General features: G+C 41.7%; 1 protein-coding gene across 1 annotated transcript in view; it reads right to left on the bottom strand.

The window, feature by feature from the left end:
* Window positions 1–22,152, bottom strand: part of gpr158a (G protein-coupled receptor 158a) — a 674,726-nt gene that overhangs the window by 99,573 nt on the left and 553,001 nt on the right. Inside the window, exon 7 of the mRNA XM_043690479.1 lies at window positions 10,818–11,056. Within this exon, the coding sequence (XP_043546414.1) occupies window positions 10,818–11,056 (239 nt within the window). The remainder of the gene's footprint in view (window positions 1–10,817; window positions 11,057–22,152) is intronic.

The following is a 22,152-nucleotide window of genomic DNA, read 5'->3' as shown; positions in this document are numbered from 1 at the left end:
TCCTTGGATGCTGCCTGACCTGCTGCGCTTTTCCAGCAACAGGTTTTCAGCTCTGATCTCCAGCATCTGCAGTCCTCACTTTCTCCTTAGAATATATGCTAAGCTCCCAAGTGTCTCAATGGCTTGGGAACGCAAGTTCTAAAATTATACAGATCATTAAGGTTGCAGCTTTAGTCTCTGTTGTGTGTTGATTTAACAGATTTTAGGGCAGCATTTGGGTTGATTAAACTGGCATCAGTTCTTTTTTTTATTAGACAAAGCAGGTAGAGCTCACCCTCCTGACACCATCCAATAATTCCTGTTGGAAATGAAGGTGATACTGAGTTTGTGAGATATCAGGCTGAACCACATTGCCCACTGTACGTGAATCAGTAGCAAATACTTACTGTCTAAGATTATGCATAAACTAATAGCCACAGGGAAAAGGTATGATCAGCAGGAAGGAAACTGCGTCCTTGAGGGGAACTGTGGAGGAGCCGGTGTTGGACTGGAGTGGACAAAGTTTCTAACTTTGTCCTTGAGGGGAAGCACGGAAAATGGATGAAAAAACACAGGGAGGGATTTGTCCTTCCTAAATACCTGTTCCCAATTATATAACATGAAAATATCAACAGAATGTAATGACCTCATGCAAAAATATAAGGTAATACTTTTAAGGGTTGTTACCTTTGAGTTGAGCTTCATTTGACTTAATTTACTTGATTTGTTTTGTATAAAGAGCCTACCTCTAGACCAGCTGGCCTGGAGACAGGCTCATGACATGTCCAAACAGGTTGATTAAAACAACCCTGTCAAATTAATACATAGAGCTATGAGATGGGTCATCCAAGGTTCTCTTCTAAAGAAAGCAGACAATGTAAAGGGTGACATTTTTAAGGGAGTTAGTCATGGTTGGCTTCTAACATTGTTTTCAAAATAAATATGATTTTTAAAAGTTTTCAGGATCTGGATGTAGCCATGCATATGTTGTTTAAGATGGCAGGATGGGTTGAGAGAGAGATTAATGAAGCATACAGTATTTACAGACTTTATTAATAGGGGAATGGTGTACAAGAACAAAGAGGCTGAAAAACTTACATAAGAGATTGGTTTGACCTCAACCTGGAGTTGCATCTAGTTTTGGGTATCCCACTCACATAAGACTGAGTTATTAAAACAAATGCAGAAAATATTTTTTCGAAAAATTCCAAGAATTTGGGCTCTGCAGATACATTGGAAAAGTAGGACTATTTTCTTTGCAGAAAATAAAGCTGAGAGATTATCTGATTGGGTCATTCAAGATTGAAGGGTTTAAATAGAGCAGACTGGAAGCATTCCCAGTGGTGAAAGGGTCTTGAACAACAAGGCACAGATTTGAAGTAACTGGCGAAACAAACAATGGAGACACGAGCAGAAACAGTTTCACATAGCGAGTGGTTCAGAGCTGACATGCATAAACTGAGAAATGGATTCTCACCTGAAAAGAAAAAATATGTAAGGTTATAAGCAGAAGGTGGGGGAGTGGCATGAGGTGCACTTCATTTTGGAGAGTTGTTGCAGACAACATGGGCCAATTGGCTACTTGCTATACTGTAAGAGTACTGTGATTGTATGATTAGTGGAGACATTTCAAGTGATTAAAATTGACACTAATTAAATTGGAACTATTGCCATCACTTCTTGGTAGTAATGTGAGATTAGGAGAAAGTGAGGACTGCAGATGCTGGAGATCAGAGTCGAGGAGTGTGTTGCTGGAAAAGCACAGCCAGTCAGGCAGCATCCAAGGAACAGGAGAATCGACGTTTCAAGCATAAGGCCTTTATCAGGAAGAATGTGAGACTGATAGATTGACAATTGTGAGTAACCAGCAACAATTATACTGAACGTAACTATATTTACAAGATAGTTGTAAAGGACATCTTGTATTGGGACGTTACTTTTCCAATTAAGGATCCAAATTATTAATATGTATATGCGGGACAATTGCAAAATTCACAGATGGCAAAATTTCGAAGAATTGTAAACTGAGAACAGTGTAAACCTCCAAAAAGACACAGACAAGTTGGTGGATTAGATTAATAGATGGAGACGATGCATAATGCAGAGAAGTATGAGGTGATGCACTAGGAAAAACTTTAAAAGACTGTATAAAATAGTAATGCAATTGAAAGCAGGCTGCAGGAGCAGTCATGCCTGGATGCATATGTGCACAGACCACTGAAGGTGGCAGGACAGATGAAGATTGTAAAGCATACATCATCCTTCTCTATATTAATAAGGACATTGTGTACAGGAGCAAGCAAGTGATGTTGAGCTTGTGCAAAACACATGTTAGATTTCAGCAGGAGTGTTGGGTACAATTCTGGGCACCAAATTATAGGAAGGATGGGAGCGGACTAGAGAGAGTTCAGAAACAATTTACAAGAAAGGCTCTAAGGATAGGAAAATTCAGTTATGAGGATAGGTTAAAGAAGTTGGGACAGTTCTGCCTGGAGAGAGGAAGGCTAAGAGAAGGTTTGATAATTTTTCAAAATCACAAGGGGACTCATTGAGTAAATAAGACAAAATGCTCCTACTTGTAAACGGAACGAGAGGGCACAGAATTGAAGTGACTTGTTAAAGAAACAACTCGAGATATGAGAAAAGCTTTCAGAGTACAGGAGCTTTTATAGTACCAGAGGCCAAATGACCCATTGTACCTGTAACAGCACTCCAAATTAGCATCATTTTCTAGAGTAAGGATGAAGGGAAGGGTAAGGGGAAAATACAGGAGATTGCTCTAAGGAAATGATGCTAATATAAAGTGCTGATTCAGATATAATGGGTCATTTGGCCTCCTGCACTATAACGCTTCTGTAATCCTGTCCTAAAACTTCTCAAAGCTATTGAACCTGTGAAGTTTTTATGTCAGGTAGTTAATGGCATGCATTTGCCTTGGGGAGGGGAGAATCTGTGTATCAGAGCATTTGCGGGTTCAATGTTTCAACACTAAAGAGGCTTAATACCATGCAGGACAGAGAAGTCTACTGAACTGAAAGCCCTGCTACTATGCTGAAGATCATCCCTTTCACTATCACCTGTCTGCAGCTACATGTGTGCCATGTACAGCTTGTGCTGCTGCAACTCAGTAACAGAACCTTCTTGTCCAGCAATCCCTGCAAACCATGAAGGACAAAAAATTAAAACCATTAGGGCAATTCATAAGCCAACCTAACTTGCACAGATATAATTACTTCTTCATGGTCAGTGAGTCAAAATAAAGGAACACCCTTTGTAAGCGCATCCTGGGAGCATCATCACCCACAGATTGCGCAACAATTCAAGATAAAACCTATTAGTGCCTACTCAGAAGGAACAATGGGCATTTATTCAAGCTAATCCATATCCTATTAATATTTTTCCCCATGACCTTTTAAATATTCATGCCCATCATAAACTTTACAATAAAAAGAACAAAGTATTCAAGAAAACTAATGAGCAAAACAGTATGTTGAAAAGTCAGAGGAAGCAGTAATTGACAAATGAACATTTGCTGGTGAAATCTATTAATGCTCTTACAGCTATCAGAAAGTTCACTCTTAACTAAAATATGAATCAAAAATCAATCCAAATGAAAAATGTCAGTAGGCAATAAATTGTGTTGGAGATATGGCACTGTGTGTGGAAAACCAATGTGTATGGTTTTTCTCATAACTATCTTTGATGTTATTTTTCTGATTCTTTCTCTTTTCTTCCATTTTTATTTTTCCCTTTCTCTTCTCTGCAACTGCTCTTCCCTCGACTCCTCTTGTTTTTGTCTTTGACCTCTTGATTCTCTGTTATTTCCTTTAGGCTTTCAGATGCTGGGACATATGATAGGATGGGAGATAGAAGAATCACTGAGGTCTGCAGGTGGCATTGTAGTGAATATCTGGGGAAAATGCAATCCTCAGTGGTTCCTTTCCCATTAGCTCCCCTAATCATTCATACTTCCTTTCAGTCCATTGCTCACATTGAATTCCCTGTCTTTTCAGTTGGTGAGCAGCTGGTGGAAGTCTGACAGGCATCAGCTTCTCACTGCACCCTCCTTGAGGAACAACATGCCATTGTCCTTGGGTCTTGCAACTATTTTAGTCCAACCCCATTTAGCACTTTCAATTTAGCCTTAGCTAAATTTTCGAATGTGGTACAGATCCAGAGGTTAGGTCAAGTTAGATTTGATGCAAATAACATGGCACATGAGTCAAGTAAACATGTATATTTGCTAGAGTTGCTTTTTAGCAGAGAAAAAAGAGAATTTGGATATAATTATTTACAACTTATTGTAAGTATCGAATTGTTAGAAAATAGTTCTCGATTGATCATCTGTCAATTTTAAGTTGAAATAAGATACTATAAATTTATTCAGAAGATGATAAACTGACATTAGAGCTCTTGATGAAATAACAGAGCAAGCAATGTCTGAATATTTTTAAGGCAGTAATGAGTAGAATCTTGGGAAGCACAAGGATGGAAGGCCATGATCATATTAAATGATGGAACAAGCTTGAGGGGCCAAATGGACTACAGTTGGAGTATCATGGATACCCCATTTGCAAATGTAAGTCAAATTTTTGCTTTTCTTTCATTGAGATTATAGCAATGGAGCATGAGCATCTCTGAGGAAACCTTGTGGCCATTCTGATTAAAATAATCAGTACAAGTATATTGTAGGTATCAGTCAATTAATTTTTTCATAAGTAGCAACTTATTTTAGTCTTCCATGAGATGGTGGTGGTGAACTGCTTTCCTGAATCAGTGCAATCTATGTGGTGCAAGTACACACACAATAGGTGTGTGTGTGTGTAGTTTCTGCAGACTAGACAGCTACAAGAAATGGTAATATCAATGACACTGTTAAGGTTATCTTGTTTTAGTCTTTGGGTAAAGGTGCAAGATAAATATCTGGTGAAGAACACAATTGAAAAGTAGTCACAAAAGGAGGAACTGAGATGATCCCAAGGTTCCTTTATCTTACCCCTTCTTGTCTGTCTCAGAGGAACATATTTATGCATCACTTGCAACAGCTGTTCCTTAAACAGTCTCCACATGTCTATAGTGCCCTTTCCATGGAACAATTGCTCCCAGTCCATGCTTCCCAACTCACGTCTGACAGCAGCATAGTGTCTTTTTCCCCAATTAAATATCCTCCCATTGTGCCTGCTTCTCTCCTTCTCCATAGCTATGTAGAATGTGAGGCAGTTGTGGTCACTATCATCAAAATGCTCTCCCACAGCAAGATCTGACACATGTCCCGGCTCATTGCTGAGCACCAAATACAAAATGGCCTCTCCCCTCGTCAGCCCGTCAACGTACTGAGTTAGGAAACCCTCCTGAACACACCTTACAAAAACAGCTCCTTCCACACCATCTGCTCGAAGGAGGTTCCAATTAATATTGGGGAAAGTTAAAGTCACCCATTACAACAACCCTACTACATTCACACGTTTCCAAAATCTGCCGACCTATGCTTTCTTCAATCTCCCTACTGCTATTGGGGGGCCTGCAGTAAACCCCTAAGGTGACTGCTCCCTTGCTGTTCCTAATTTCCACCCATACTGACTCAGTAGGCAGACCATCCTCGACAATGGAAGCTTCTGTATCTGTGATACCCTCTCTGATTAGCAGTGCTACACCCCCTCCTCTTTTTCCCCTCTCCGCATTCTTTTTAAATGTTCTAAACCCTGGAACATCGAGCAACCATTCCTTCCCCCTGAGAAACCCACATCTCCGTTATGGCCACAACATCATAGCACCAGGAGCTTCTCGTCAAAAGAAAGAAGGCAGCTTACGTAAGGTGGAGGAAGCAAGGGTCTTGCTCAGCTCTAGAGGATTACAGGCAGGCGAGGAAGGAGCTCAAAAATGGTCTGAGGAGAGCCAGGAGGGGGCACGAAAAAGGCTTGGCAGGAAGGAGTAGGGAGAATCCAAAGGTATTTTACAAATATGTGAGGAATAAGAGAATGATCGAAGAAAGAGTAGGGCTGATCAGGGATAGCATAGGGAACTTGTGTATAGAGTCTAAGAAGGTAGGGGAAGCCCTAAACGAGGTTTTTGCTTCAGTCTTTACTAAAGAAAAGGACCTTGTAGTGAATGAAACCATTGAGGAGCAGGTAAGCATGCTGGAATGGATAGAGATAGAGGAAGCTGATGTGCTGAAAATTTTGACAAACATTAAGATTGACAAGTTGCCAGGCCCAGAGCAGATTTGTCTTCGGCTGCTTTGGGAAACGAGAAACGCAATTGCTTCGCCGCTTGCGAAGATCTTTGCATCCTCGTTCTCCACTGGAGTCGTACCAGAGGAGTGGAGGGTGGCAAATGTAATTCCTCTCTTCAAGAAAGGAAATAGGGAAATCCCCGGCAAGTACAGGTCAGTCAGTCTCACGTCTGTCATTTGCAAGGTGTTAGAAAGGATTCTGAGGGATAGGATTTATGACCATCTGGAAGAGCATGGCTTGATTAAATGCAGTCAACACGGTTTTGTGAGGGGCAGGTCATGCCTCACAAATCTTATTGAGTTCCTGTCCTTGGGCCTCTACTGTTTGTAATTTTTATTAATGACTTGGATGAGGGGATTGAAGGATGGGTCAGCATGTTTGCAGATGACACAAAGGTTGGAGGTGTTGCTGATAGTATAGAGGGCTGTTGTAGGCTGCAGTGGGACATTGACAGGATGCAGAGATGGGCTGAGAGGTGGCAGATGGAGTTCAACCTGGATAAATGCGAGGTGATGCATTTTGGAAGGTCGAATTTGAAAGCTGAGTACAGGATTAAGGATAGGATTCTTGGCAGTGTGGAGGAACAACGGGATCTTGGGGTGCAGATGCATAGATCCCTTAAAATGGGCACCCAAGTGTACAGGGTTGTTAAGAAAGCATATGGTGTTTTGGCTTTCATTAACAGGAGGATTGAGTTTAAGAGTCGTGAGATCTTGTTGCAGCTCTATAAAACTTTGGTTAGACCGCACTTGGAATACTGTGGCCAGTTCTGGTCGCCCTATTATAGGAAAGCTGTGGATGCTTTGGAGAGGGTTCAGAGGAGGTTTACCAGGATGCTGCCTGGAATGGAGGGCTTATCTTATGAAGAGAGGTTGACTGAGCTCGGACTTTTTTCATTGGAAAAAAAAAGGAAGAGAGGAGACCTAATTGAGGTATACAAGATAATGAGAGGCATAGATAGAGTTGATAGCCAGAGATTTTTTCCCAGGGCAGAAATTGTTAACACGAAGGGTCATAGTTTTAAGCTGTTTGGTGGAAAGTATAAAGGGAATGTCAGAGGCGGGTTCTTTACGCAGAGAGTTGTGAGAGCATGGAATGCGTCGTCAGCAGAAGTTGTGGAAGCGAGGTCATTGGGGACATTTAAGAGACTACTGGACATGCATATGGTCACAGAAATTTGAGGGTTTGTACACTAGGTTTACCTTACATGAGGATCAATGGTCGGCACAACATCGTGGGCTGAAGGGCCTGTTCTGTGCTGTACTGTTCTATGTTCTATGTTTTGCTGAATATCATGGTTCATGTGCTGGTGAAAATATTGATGTATCATTGTTACAATTCTGCTGTTCAGAGATGCTAATTGTGGCTTGTCGGATTGGCAAACAGCTTTTGTAATCAGGTAGAAATTTCAGGCAGATTTATTTTCCCAAAAGGTTACCTGTGATTGACTGTCTCTCTCAGGAGGTCAAGTGAGTCAATCTTTGGCTAAACAAAAAAAAACAAAGAATTGCAGATGCTGGAAATCAGAAACGAAATCAGAAATTGCTGGAGAAACTAAGCAGGCCGAGAAGCATCTGGAGAGAGAAAGCAGAGTTAATATTTTACATAAATTGACCCTTCTTCAGATCTGCATGACCTTTTGAGATTTTCCAGCAATATCTGATTTTGTTTCAAACTTTGGCGAAATTGGATCTGGCCTTTTGGGCCACTATAGTTTTTCCTCCATTGCATTTTCTTTAGCTGTTACATTTTGTAACTTCTGAAGTACTGAGATTTTAAAAAAATTAATCCAAGTCTAGAAATCTGACGAAAATTCATTAGTGCTATTAAATTTCCAATAAAATGAATGGGTATTTATTCAGTAGATCATTAAATGATACCGTATAGCAAGTTCATCTTGACTGTGTCGAGTCTTTGATGGAACTATCCAATTAATCTTCCATTTGCTTTTCACAAAACCATGTAAATTCTTCTTTAAAGTATTTATCCAATTCTCTTTAAAAGTTATGAATGAATTTCCTTCCATTGACCTTTCAGGCAATGCATTCCAGATCTCAATAACTTAATGCTCCTCATATTGTCTCTGCATATCTGCCAATTATTTTAAGTCTTTGTCCTTCATTACCAATCTTTTGGCCTTTGGTAATCAGTATTTGTTTATTACTTGGTGGAAGTCATTCATTATTTTGAACACCTACAGCATATATTTATGTAGCATAATGAACTTAATGGAACATTTTTAAGAGGCTTCACAGGCACATTATAAAACAAAGTACAAGATGGAGCCACATATTGGGTTAGTCGACCAAATGCTAGGCCAGAGGTTTTACGGAGCATGTTCAAGGATGATAGAGGAGTGTAAGAAAGGGATGTGAGTGTAGAGCAGGGAACAGTTTGATCAGAAAGTCCTGAGAAACCCTCAGTTCAGGATCCACACACACACACTGCAGAGGTCTAATCGCAGTTATTGATTATTCCCTACCCCAAGGTCAGCTCGGGATTGACTGGCTGGTTCAGTCAGGTGGGGAGCTCACCGGTGACGGCCACAGCAGTTAAACCTGCACTAGGGATGAAAGTGTGGGCAATGGGGAATCTGCATGGAGATGGGAATGTGGCAAATTAGTCTTGAGTTGCAGATTGAAGACATTGTGGTGGAAGAGAGCAGTGGAAATCTGCAGAAAGCAAATTAATTTATTATGAATAACTTAGAGTCATATAGCACAGAAGCAGACACTAGTTCAACCAGTCCATGCTGAACATAATCCCAAACTAAACTAGTTCCACCTGCCTGCTCCTGGCCCATGTCCCTCTAAACCCTCCTTTCGTGTACTTATCCAAGTGTCCTTCAAACATTGTAACTATGCTCAAATCCCCAACTTCCTCAGGAAGTTCATTCCACACACGAACCACCCTCTGTAAAAAAAATTGCCCCTCATTTCTTTTTAAAATCTTTCTCCTCTCACCTTAAAAATATGCATCCAATCTCAAAATCCCCCATCTGAGGAGAAAAAAAAAACCTATTGTTAACCCTGTCTATACCCTTCATGATTTTATAAATCTCTATGTGGTCACCTTTATATACTTTTGATATACCCTAGCAAAGGAATGATTTATTTCTAGAGTTTTTATATTTATTATAAATACAGATAAAGATAGTACACCCCTGAAGTATTTCTACAGTAGGCCTTAAGAACATCATGCAGGACCATAACAATAAACAGGTAAGCAGCTGTGAGTTACTTGACACAGTGCAATGCTTCAATGAACACATTTTTCACTGCTGGAATCAACCTTCACAAATGAGTTGCATTGATTTCTACCCGGTCATAAGTCTGCATTTTATGAACTTGATGTTTGAGTTAAAATTTATCAGCACAGCTCGAGAATCCTAGCATTAAAGAAGCCTGTTTCTGCTTGTGTTTCCCGAGCATCCAAAGTTCGTTCAGTAGCTCACATAGTTTTTGTGGTTTCCAGAGTCCTCCAGTTGAGGTATCACCATGTGGCATGACCCATGGGAATTCCCCTATTCAAAATGTGAAGCTAGAACTGTTTCTCAGCAACGACAGAGATGCCTCATCACAAGGCCTCCTCAGAAGCATGAGTTACACATTTAATATCGAGCAGGACGTTTCTGCAGCACTGAAGAGATCCCATCTGAAGCATTGTTGGGGCAGTGGAGGAGGTCTTCCCTTCCTCTGGAAGGCCCAGTAAAGAGATCTGGAACATTGGGCTCTGAAAACCCTGTAATTCACTGGAGGGAGGCTGCATTTGTGGGGCTTGTTGCCTTCGTCATATAGTTGAGGGGCCACTCTGCCATTAGAGAAATGAGCTTAAACATTGCCCTAATTGGGAGCTGCCCTCCAACCCCATCCTTCATCCTGCTGTAGCAAGTGGCCAATCCACATCCAACCTACTCCTGAGAAATGATTGCAGCGGCAGGGAAATGTTTCTCAAGGTGGCTGACTGCTATTTTCCCAGTCGTCTCAATCCACTGCAGCCTGGAAGGGTCTGTTTGGTGTCCTATTAATTGGCCTATTCATTGAAACTCAGGCACAGGCCACTAGAAACCAAATAAACTCCTGCCTGTTGTCCAGTTGCAATGAATTCAATTATGTTTTCTTGCTTATTTACAGCAGGCACCAGGTCACTGATGGAATCGTTACTACACTCATGGAAATTTGCATGGCAAGAAAAATATAACTGAAATACAATGAAGAAAGATGTACAACAACAAAGTAATTCCATTATGTCTATGATTTTTTATAGCCTTCAGATCACTGTTAAGAATACATTTTTTGGCATTGCTTGTAATTCTTATGCATGCATATGTAAAGTTTTATATACATGCACAATGGGTCAGGCAGCATCCAAGGAGCAGGAGAATCGATGTTTCGGGCATAAGCCCTTCTTCTGCTCCTTGGATGCTGCCTGACCTGCTGCGCTTTTTCAGCAACACATTTTTCAGCTCTGATCTCCAGCATCTGTAGTCCTCACTTTCTCCTATACATGCACAATTACACATTATAAAGTGAACAAACCAGAGTTTGAGTAGTTCTAGTACAATGACATATTTTATAAGTGCTTTGTATTCAAATTCAGACCTACCAATGGCCATCATGTAGTCCCAGCGGTCCAGCAGACACATGTTGAACTTTAGGCCATCTGCAGTTTGTCCCTGAACAATTAATGAAACATTCCTGTCCAAATTCTCACACACTGCAGATGTCCATGAGATTAAGAACCAGCAGACGATCAGCAGAATGATTCCTAACATCCTCACCACTCTCCAGCTGGTCATGTAAGGGACTCGTTGTGCAGTCCGTGAGAGGAAAACCTTCAAAACTCTGCAATTTAAGAATGGATAAAATCAGTGCTCATTCTGATTAACATTAGATCACTAGTAACAAAGCCAGTTAGCAATGAACTCACATGCATTAAATATGGTGAAAAGAGTGAAAGAAAATCCACTGTGTCAAATTATTTACTTGCAAATCAATGGACTATTCCTCCAATTCTATAGCGCCCTTTCCCTTTAGTGTCATTCTGATTCATTTTCTGTTGTTTTGGTCTGTAATGAGCAGAAAATGTCATCCTTTTCTCACACAAATGAAATAGTTATCACAATTCTTGAAGCACTCAGTATTTGTCTGAATGCTTGGAATTAATTTAATATATTCATTTCAGTTCAGCTCCAAGAACAGGCAGAATCCCATGCCAGGTTTGGTGATGCTGATGCAAGAGAGGGGTGGGGATCATTTAATTAAGGAGCAGGGTGATGGGCAGGTATCAGCCATCTTCCTGCTTTCACCCTGATTTAGGAAGCTTGTTCGGATGGATCTGTTACCACCACCAGCCACTAACATCCGAATGGCGCTGCTCTCAAAAGGAGAAAAATAATCATACAACACCAAGTTATAGTCCAACACATTTATGTGGAAGCACTAGCTTACGGAGTGCTGCTCCTTATTGTGGAGAATAAGCTCCAACTCAAAAGGAGAGGTCCTTTTCCTGGAGGTAAGTCAACCACTAATTGGTCAAATGTTTATGTGGAAAAGATGCAGTGAGCACTCCCAAAAAGTGCAATACTGGAAGCTTTGCTGGCTCTTCAAACGGCGGATCAAGACCCCTGTCTCCTTCATAAGGTTCTGCCCATGTTGCGGCAAACTCTCCCTCGCATAAATTCACCCAGGATTTGTGAAACCATAGAAATATAAAACAATAGAAAATTACAGCACAGAAGAAACATAAAATATAAACGGAAAGATGATCATAGTTGCATGATTTGTTTTGTGAATATACAGAATTGTTGGTAATTTTGTACCAAAAACATTTCTCACTCAGTGAATTCCTATTGTTAATCATTTTGCTGCACTGTGACCCACAGTGGAAACTGACTGCTATCTCATAAATGGGAAAGAGAAATCAGAGAATCATCTACTGCTAAATATAGAGCAGGTTTCATCAGGGCCAGGGAAAGTGTGCTTCGATTATTTCTAAGCTCTTTTCCAGATCCACAACACTGTTTCCCTTACTTCACATATTTCTGGTGACCAGTATTGGGAAACATAGTGGGATAGAATGATTTTATGTAGGTTTAGCAAAACATCAGCTTTAATACTCGATTCCATCTAAAGAGCCAATTGAAACCTCAGATTTTAGTACAATAGACAACCATGGCTTCGTTAGATAACTATACAAGTTGTTCATTCCAGTTATGCAACAAGCTCCACTTCTTTGAACCTGACCCCATGCATTAACTTGCAAAAGATGTATTAAAAATTCATTCAAAACTGTCATCCGTGACTAGGTACGGATGACAGTTTTCTTCCCTAAAGGACATTAGTGAACCAGGTGGGTTTTTCCAACAATCGACAATGGATTTATGGTCATGGACAGATTCTTAATTCCGTATTTTGTGTTGAATTCAAATTCCATCATCTACCATCATCACAAGCAGCACAAACATAATCCATGTACAAATAAGAATACCTTGAAGTAACAGGGACACATTTTATTGACATGTGATTAACGCTTTTGATTCTAAGTTAAAAATAACAAACATTATATTAAATTACCACCAACAAATTCACCTGCAATTCTGTGCTATTGCTGTTCATACAAGTAGATTTTGTAATCCACAAGACGGGATTCTAAATTTTACCCTGCAGCTGGAATACTTCAACTCCTGTGTAACAAATCTGAAGCCAAAGACTGTAAAGATGCCAAATTGCCTTTAAAATACAACTGGCCCACTGCTGTCCTTCAGAGAAGGAAACTTGACAACCTAGATCTATATGTAAAATTCCAATCCCACACTAATATGGTTGTTTTAACTGCCTTTTTTGTGTGGCCTGTGGAAACACAGTAATATACCTTGTTTCAGTAGAAGGCAGACCACTACATAGCCCAATTCCAATAAGTTTCTGTGCAGCAAGCCCTTTGAAATTACTTTCCAGACTGTGGATGATTAATAAATTATAGCCTTGCTTTCAATGTCTCTGCACCAAGAATGAAGCATGTACTCTTGGCAGCTTTACCTTTCTTCCAACCATAGAAAATTCAACTGAAGACACTCAACTCTTCTCCAAGCATGACCCAAAGAATAAATCAGAAAATACATGCGAGGAAAGCCTTTGCTCTCCTTTGGTTTTTTGCCTCCTAGTCCTACTGAATATCTTTTGCTACCAAAAAGAGATTACAGATTACATTACAGTGTGGAAACAGGCCCTTCGGCCCAACAAGTCCACACTGACCCGCCGAAGCGCAACCCACCCATACCCCTACATTTACCCCTTACCTAACACTACGGGCAATTTAGCATGGCCAATTCACCTGACCTGCACATCTTTGGACTGTGGGAGGAAACCGGAGCACCCAGAGAAAACCCACGCAGACACGGGGAGAACATGCAAACTCCACACAGTCAGTCGCCTGAGGCGGGAATTGAACCCGGGTCTCTGGCGCTGTAAGGTAGCAGTGCTAACCACTGTGACACCGTGCCACCCACTCTAGAGAGCATATTCAGGGATGTACAGGAGAAAGATTGGTCATCAGTTTTGTTCTCTGTGTGGTAATCTAAAATTGCATTTCACGCCTTCAGGCACAATTTCTCCTAAATGGTAAGACTGACAGTGCTACATGATCAAACTGCATGAGCAATGTAAGAAATGTTCTCACTGTGATCTGAGAATCCGACAATGGGTTTCCACAGGCTGTGCAGGCAGGAAGGTGATGGCCTAGTGGTATGATCATTCCAGTAATTAATCCAGAAATCCAGGTAATGTTCTGGGGAGCCAGGTTTGAATTCCATCATGGCAGATGGTAGAATTTGAATACAACAAATGTCTGGAATTAAAAGACTAAAGCCATTGAAGGAAAAACTAGTTCATTAATGTCCTTTAGGAAGGAAACTTATTTGGTCTGGCCTACATGTGACTCCAGACTCTCAAAAATGTGGCTGACTCTTAACTGACAATTGGGCAATTAGGGATGGACAATAAATGCTCTTCTAGCCTGTGATATCTGATTCTGTGGATGAACAAATAAAAAAAAAGGTTGCTTTTGCTTTTGTGGCATCTGGTTGCCTCTGTGTTTATCAAGTCGTCTCAGTAAGTCCAAACAGAATGCAGAATGAGAATGGAACCTGAGTTCGACACTTGGGTCTGGGATAATAGAGATTTCCCTGCACATGGAATAAAATGCATAAAATGTCACAAGTTCATCTGCATTGTCTGCCAAGTCCAGGTAAAGCTCTTTCAATTGACCGTGAGGTAAAGTGTACACTTAAAACATCCCATACAACCTTTAGTGGACCAGCCCCCGTGCAGTAGCCCTAGCATGCAGCCTTAGAAGGATGTGGAAACATCATCCAGGATGCAACTGGCTGTCAAAATAAAAGATCATGTGGACATGGGTGTTCACTTCAAGGGAATCTGATCTTGCGTAATTGAACTTTTTTTCCACAGTACAGTGTCCATCATACACTTGTAAAATTGAGGCATCTTGGGAGACGGGTAGTGCTGCCCAAGCCTCCCAAACAGAGGGCCCACAGTGATAAGCACCCTGTGCATCTCCCTTTCTGAAGCCCTGGCTTCCACACAGGCCCAGAATCAATGCTCCAGTCTGTTTACTTGTCCAGGAAAGTTAAAGGTGGAAAACAAGGAACAATGACACAACTCTTGAAAATATCTGAAATCTGAGGAAACAGGAAGTAGCATTATATTTTAAACAGTTACAAAGTCAGAAGAAAAGTTCCAAGTGAAAGCCCAAAATACCACTATGATTAATCTTTTGAACTCACTGTTCTCTTCATGTCATCAGACTGATAGGTGATAATGTTTCAATGTCGTCAGTTCCTTGCCTGACCCATTAATCTTTGGAGCATACAGCCTACATGACAAGCATCACATCAGCACTAGAACCCATTCACCACATCAGTTAATTGTTTGTCAGAGAGAACATCTTTTTAGCTTGATGGCAGTATCCTGCTGGTGGAATACACCACTTCAGAAAGGCAACATGTGTTGGTGCAGGTTTCACGGGCTGAAGGGCCTATCCCTGTGCTGTACTGTTCTTTGTTCTTTGTGTTACTGCTGCATTGCAGCAATATGAAACAGCTAGTTTCAACTGTTGTTCTATGCCCCACCCATTTCATCTATCTACATGCCTTTATAGATTCATTGTATTCTCCTTACAACATGCTTTCACACTTAACATTCTACTGTCAAAATATCTGGCTACAACATACTTCATCCCTCCATCCAAGTAATTAATACGACTTGTAAATAGTTGCGGTACCAGTCCTGATTCCTGGGACATTCTACTAGTGAGTTTTCCAACATGAAAATAAGCAATTTATTTTAACTTTCGAGGGAGGACAGTTCCAATGAAGAGTCAGTAGCGATGTAATTTGTCCGAAGTTGTGAATATATTTCACACTTATATGTGTGAACTTTAACAAACTTCATTTGCAAGGTGTGGTAAGAGAGATCAAGCATCTGCAACCTTCGAGGCACAGGGTTCATTTCTAAGGGAACCAATAGTGCAGTGATATAGTTTTTTTTACATATACTCTGTAGCTAGTCTTGGAGTAAATATGTAAATAACTCCTACTTTATGCCCTGCAGCCATTGAATATCCAGTGGCTTAAAGCAAGACTTCCACCTCCATATGCGGAGAAAGCCCAGTTTTGAAGAATTCTCAGCCAATCGGATATTGCGGCATAGTCCCTGCAGCTTCAGATTCAAGCAGTGTCTGGGTCCACTGCTAGGCCCGCATGAGAAGGAGCTAATGGAGGTTGAACTGAAGGCACTGGTGGAGCACTGGCTGACAGGACCCATTGAGGAGCGTGAAGAGTCTGGGGAAATATGGATTTGAGAGGGTGAAGGGGGAGAGTTAAAGGGAATGATGACTTTGGGTGGGTACGGTGTGCCTTCAATTGACACAATTAACTCTCAAAGTCAGTACTCTCCTCCAACACCAGTATAACAGCTAAAGCAAATGCTAATGATACCAGGTTTCCTACATGGTGTGGCCTCCCACTATCACAGATAAAGTAGTAACAGGGGCAGGGTGACCATTAATGAGACCATAAGAAATGGGAACAAGAATAAGCTGCCCCCACAGCTCTTTGTAGACAGGCATGAGGCTGAAAGAACACAGCAAGCCAGGCAACTTCAGGAGATGGAGAATTCGACGTTTCGGGTCTAACCCTTCTTCAAGACTAGAGGTGGCTATGGGGGGAGCTGCACATAAAGGGGATGGCGAGGGGCAGGGTGATGAAGTGGGGATAGGTGAAGACAGGTAGAGGATATGACCTGGTTGGTCAATGGGAGGAATGAATATGCTTGGTGGCAGGGAGAATGAATGGGATGGGGAGGGACTGGGAAGGGAGTCAGGGATAGGGAGGGAGATTATTTGAAATTGGAGAACTCAATGTTGAGCCCTCTGGTCTGTAGGCTGCCCAGGAAGAAGGTGAGGTGTTGTTCCTCCAATTTGCGCTGTGGTTCATTTGGCAATGGAGGAGACCCAGGATGGTCATGTTGGAAAGGGAGTGGGAAGGGGAAATGAAATGGGCAGTAACTGGGTGGTCTGGTTGGCCCCTGGGGGCCCGGCTGAGATGCTCAGAGAACCGTTCCCTAAGTTCACATTCAGTCTCCCTGATGTGGAGAAGGCCACATTGGAAGCACCTGATGCAGGAAACTAGGTTGGAAGAGAGGCAGGTGAACCTCTGTCTCACCTGGAAGGACTGTTTAGGGCCCTGAATGGAGGTGAGGAGGGTGGTGTGCCAGCAGGTTTTGCATCTTTTTTTGGTTGCAGGGGAAGGTACCTGGGGGTTTGGTGAGGGGTCTGTGGGGAGAGTGGCTCAAGCCAAGGACTGTCGAATGAAATGGTCCTTGCAGAAAGCAGAAAGGGGTAGGGAGGGGAAGACGTTCATGGTGGTGGTGTCTAGATGGAGTTAGTGCAAGTGTTTAAGGAGAATGTGTTGGATGCAGAGGCTGGTGGGGTGGTAGGTGAGGACAAGGGGGACTCTGGCTTTATTGCATGGGAGACGGTTGAGAGCAGTGGAACGGGGAATGGAGGTTGTGCTGTGGAGGGCTGTCTGAATAACAAAGGGGGGAGAACCACGTTGTTCAAAATAGGTGGATATTTGGGATGCTCGCAGGTGGAATGTCTCCTCGTCCGTCCAGATGCGGCAGAGGTGGAGGAATTGGGATAATGGGATGGAGTTCTTGCAGGATACTGGATAGAAGGAGGTGTAGTTCAGGTAGATATGGGAGTCTGTAGGTTTATAGTAAACATCCGTCTGATGACTGTCACAAGAAATGGAAATGGTGAGGTCAAGAAAGGGGAGGGAGGTGTCCAAGATAAACCCAAATTTGTTGTGGCAAAGAGTTCCAAAGACTGACAAACCTCTGAGATAAGAAATTTCTCCTCACTTCAGTATACGTTGGCACCCCTTTGTGACTAATGTGAAACATTTGACATGAATGTCTCCAAGTAACTATTAATAAGTCCAAGGGTGGGTGAGCAACGGAGCTACCCAGGCTTCCTTCATCACTGCAAATGAGAGATTATTTATAGGTGAACAGCTAGGTGGCAGGCAGGCCATGTTCTTCCAAGCTTCATGTTATGGTCACTGTTTCCTACAGGATCGTTTATAGTAAGATCGTTAATTGATGTGATCTCATTACACATTACCAGATCTAAGGCAGCCTATTGTCTAGATGGTTCCACCACGTCCTGCACTATTGAAGTAAAGCTCAATAGTGCTCAAAAGTCGTCTATATTTTGTAAAAATACAAGTGAATACACATTTCTGGAAGGCTCTTTGTCAAAATCTTGTAACTCAATATCTATTGCTCAGAAAAATGGCCATATAATCCTGATCCAATAGAAATGTTTCATTAGAAATGTATGCTGTGCACTAAAGAAAGCAGATGCCTAGCATTAAGGGTCTGCACTTGCTGCTCTGTTCTGCACACCCTGTGAACCAGTATACATCATGTTACAGATCAGAAGATTGTCTCTTTATGCTTTAATACCTCTCTAAGATTTCATGAAATACAAGCAATACAATTTCTATGAAAACAAAGGCAAAACATTTAGGCGAGAGACCTTTTAAGAAAACAATAGTGCAGCTTATTGCGATGCAAAGAGGTTGCCACTGGTTTTCTTGCTGCCACACTGCCATGAATTATATGGATTTTGGAGGCATAAGGTTGGTAAAAGGTACACATTGCAAGAGAATTTTCAGGGTTAAACCAGATGATCGAGGAGTTTATGTGAATTACTGGGTTCAGTTTTACAATGCATTGTGTGTATTGGATTCCCAAGCTTTCAAAAGCCCATCATCTTGATAGTTGTCTCAACACACATAATCACACATACAGCCTGATGGGTCCGAGAAATGATTGAACCATTGCAAACAGAATCTGAAGACTCTTTGAGTGTCTCATTTTGATTGACAGTTCTGTGGTTGAAACCTCTCTGATGTGTTTTATCAGGGCCAGCTATTCTTCCATGGTGACTTTTGCTATATTTGATATGACAGAGATAACAGAGGGCTTCATGAGTCTGACTCAGTTAGATGTTTTCCATCAATGGTGGAAGTTATTTAAGTAGCTGCAGAAACCAGTTCAAAGTTTCCTGAATTTCACAGCGTGAAATTGGCTTCAAATAGCTGAGATTTTAAAACTCCACGGCTTTTATTTACTTTGTGTATAAAGCAGTATCTGAAAGGATTAGCTGACATCTGGAGAAAAGCTGATCTTATCAGGATCTTAAAGACTGTTCTGGAAGCTACTAATTAGAGTGCTATAACATTTCTGGAATTGTAATCAGTTCAGGACGAGAGTGCCTCAGTAGCAGTAAGGTGAAAAGCTATAATTTTTCCACAGGATGTTTTGAGTCTTAGAGACTTAGAGATATACAGCACAGAAACAGACCCTTTGGTCTAACTTGTCCATGCCGACCTAATATCCCAACCTAATCTAGTCCCATTTGCCAGCATTTGTCCCGTATCCATTCCTAACTGCTCTTGAGAACTATGGGTGTAGGGAACCCTCAGGACTATCAGGAAGAGAGTTTGAGGATTTTTACCCAGCAATGGTGAAGGAACGGCGATATAGTTTTAAGCCAGGAATGTGAATGTATTGGAGGGGATCTTGTAGATGGTGGAATTTATATGCATCTGCTGCTCCTGTCCTTCCTGTTGGTAGAAGTTGCGGGTTTGGAACATGCTGTTAAAGCTTGAGTGACTGCAACAAACTTATAGATATTACACACGGTTACAACTATGAGGTCATAAAGGGTCAAGATTAGAGTGGTGCTGAATTCCTGATGAAGGGCTTTTGCCTGAAACATGGATTTTCCTGCTTCTCAGATGCTGCCTGAGCTGCTGGGCTTTTTCAGCACCACTCTCATCTTGACTCCAATCTCCAGCATCTGCAGTACCACTTTTGCCGAGGTCTTAAAGGGTGTTAATGTTAGGGTGTTAGATGGAGTTCCAAATAAGTGGGATACTTTGTTCTGGGTGGTATTAAGCTTCTGAAGTTCGGGAATTGCACCGTCTTGGATCGTAAGACCCTACAACGGATAGTGAGGACAGCTCAGAAGATCATCGGAGATCTCTCTTCCCTCCATTACAGACGTTTACACCACACACTGCATCTGAAAGGCTAACAGCATCGTGGAAGACCCCATGCACCCCTCACTTAAACTCTTCTTCTTCCTGCTATCTGGTAGAAGATACTGGAGCATTTGGTCTCTCATGGCCAGACTGTGCAACAGTTTCTTCCCCCAGGCCATCAGGCTCTGTAACACTGTATGATCAGACTCTATTCCATCTGAAAATCTTTGCACGACTTTGAATTGCTGCTAGAACAATATTCTTTTATTACACTGTAATTTGTACACTACTGTGTCTATTGTCTTGACGAGTCAGGAATTACTGTGCTGTCTTGCATTTTTTTGCACTTCTTATGCATTTTATGCACTCTGCGTATGATCGTGTAGTTTGTGCTGTCCATGTAGCAAATTGATCCCGGAGGAACGCTGCCTCATTTTTACTGTATCAGTTGTATATGGTAGAAATGACAAATAAAGCTACTCTTGACTCTTGACTTGTAGTGTTGAAGCTGGAGAGTATTCCATCACACTCTTGATTTGTGTCTTGTAAATAGTGGACAGGCTTTGAAGAGGTGAGTTTCCCACCACAGAAGTCACAGCATCTGACCTGCTCTTGCAGTTAGAATATTGATATGGCTGATTAAGTTCAGTTTCTGATTAATTATACCTATGAGGATGTTGATAGTGAGGGATTCAGCAAAAAGTAATATCAGAAGCTGATGGTCAGATTTTCTGATGTTGGAAATGATCATTTCCTTATGCTTGTGTGGTACGGATGTTGCTTGGAGAGGAACTTGCAGGTGGTGGTATTCCTAAGTAACTGCTGCCCATGTCCTTTTAGATGAAAGCAGTTATGGGTTTGGAAGGTGCTATCTAAGAAGCCTGTTTCTTTCTCCACAGATACTGCCAGACCTGCTGAGTTTCTCAGGCACTTTCTACTTTTATTTCAGATCCTTGAGACTATTCTGTAATTCAATGAGATCATGACTGATCTGGTAATCATCAACTTCACTTTCCTGCCTTACCTTAGAACATAGAACATAGAAAAGTACGGCTCAGAACAGGCCCTTGTTCTGAGATTTAATCCTAATGTAAAATATAGTAACAACCTATGCACCCCTCAACTCACTGCTATGCATGTGCATGTCCAGCTGTCGCTTAAATGTCTCCAGTGACTCTGCTTCCACCACCACCACTGATAACGCATTCCATGCATTCACAACTCTCTGTATAAAAACCTACATCTGACATCTCCTTTATACCTTCCTCCTAATATTTTCAAACTATGACTTCTCGTACCAGTCAATCCTGCCCTGGGGAAAAGTCTCTGGCTATTGACTCTATCTATTCCTCTCATTATTTTGTATACCTCTATCAGGTCTCCTCTCTTCCTCCTTCTCTCCATAGAGAAAAGTCAGCGCTTATTCAACCTTTCTTCATTAGGCAAGCCCTCCTGTCCAGGCAGCATCCTGGTAAACCTTCATTACACCCTCTCCAAAGCCTCTGTATCTTTCCTGTAGTAGGGTGGCCAGAACTGGACACAATATTCCAAGTGTGACCTCACCAGGGACTTGTAGAGCTGCAGCAAAACCTCACGGCTCTTAAACTTTATCCCCCTGTTAATGAAAGCCAAAACACTATAAGCTTTCTTAACAACCCTATCCACTTGGCTGGCAACTTTGAGGGATCTATACACTTGCACACCCAGATCTCTCTGTTCCTCCACACTGCCAAAAATCCTGTCTGTAATCCTATATTCAGCATTCAAGTTTGACCTCAGTGGTGTGAAAAATGCTGGAGTCAATTATAAAGGACGAAATTATGACACATCTGGATAGCAGTAACAGGATAGGTCAGAGTCAGCATGGATTTATGATGGGGAAATAATGCTTGACTAATCTTCTGGAATTTTTTGAGGATGTAACTCTGAAGATGGACAAGGGAGATCCTGTGAATGTAGTATACCTGGACTTTCAGAAAGCCTTTGATTAAGTCCCACATAAGAGGTTAGTGAGCAAAATTAGGGCAAATGGTATTAGGGGCAAAATACTAACATGGATTGAAAATTGGTTGGCTGGCAGGAAACAAAGAGTAGTGATAAATGGGTCCCTTTCGGAATGGCAGGCGGTGACCAGTGGTGTACCGCAGGGATCAGTGCTGGGACTGCAGCTTTTTACAATGTACATTAATGATATAGATGAAGGTATTAAAAGTAATCTTAGCAAATTTGCTGATGACACAAAGCTGGGTGGCAGGGTGAGATGTGAGGAGGATGTTAGGAGAATACAGGGTGACCTGGACAGGCTAGGTG

This window comes from Chiloscyllium plagiosum, chromosome 5, assembly GCF_004010195.1.
Source record: "Chiloscyllium plagiosum isolate BGI_BamShark_2017 chromosome 5, ASM401019v2, whole genome shotgun sequence".
Classification (NCBI taxonomy): Eukaryota; Metazoa; Chordata; class Chondrichthyes; order Orectolobiformes; family Hemiscylliidae; genus Chiloscyllium; species Chiloscyllium plagiosum.
This window is presented reverse-complemented; position numbering and strand designations above follow the sequence as displayed.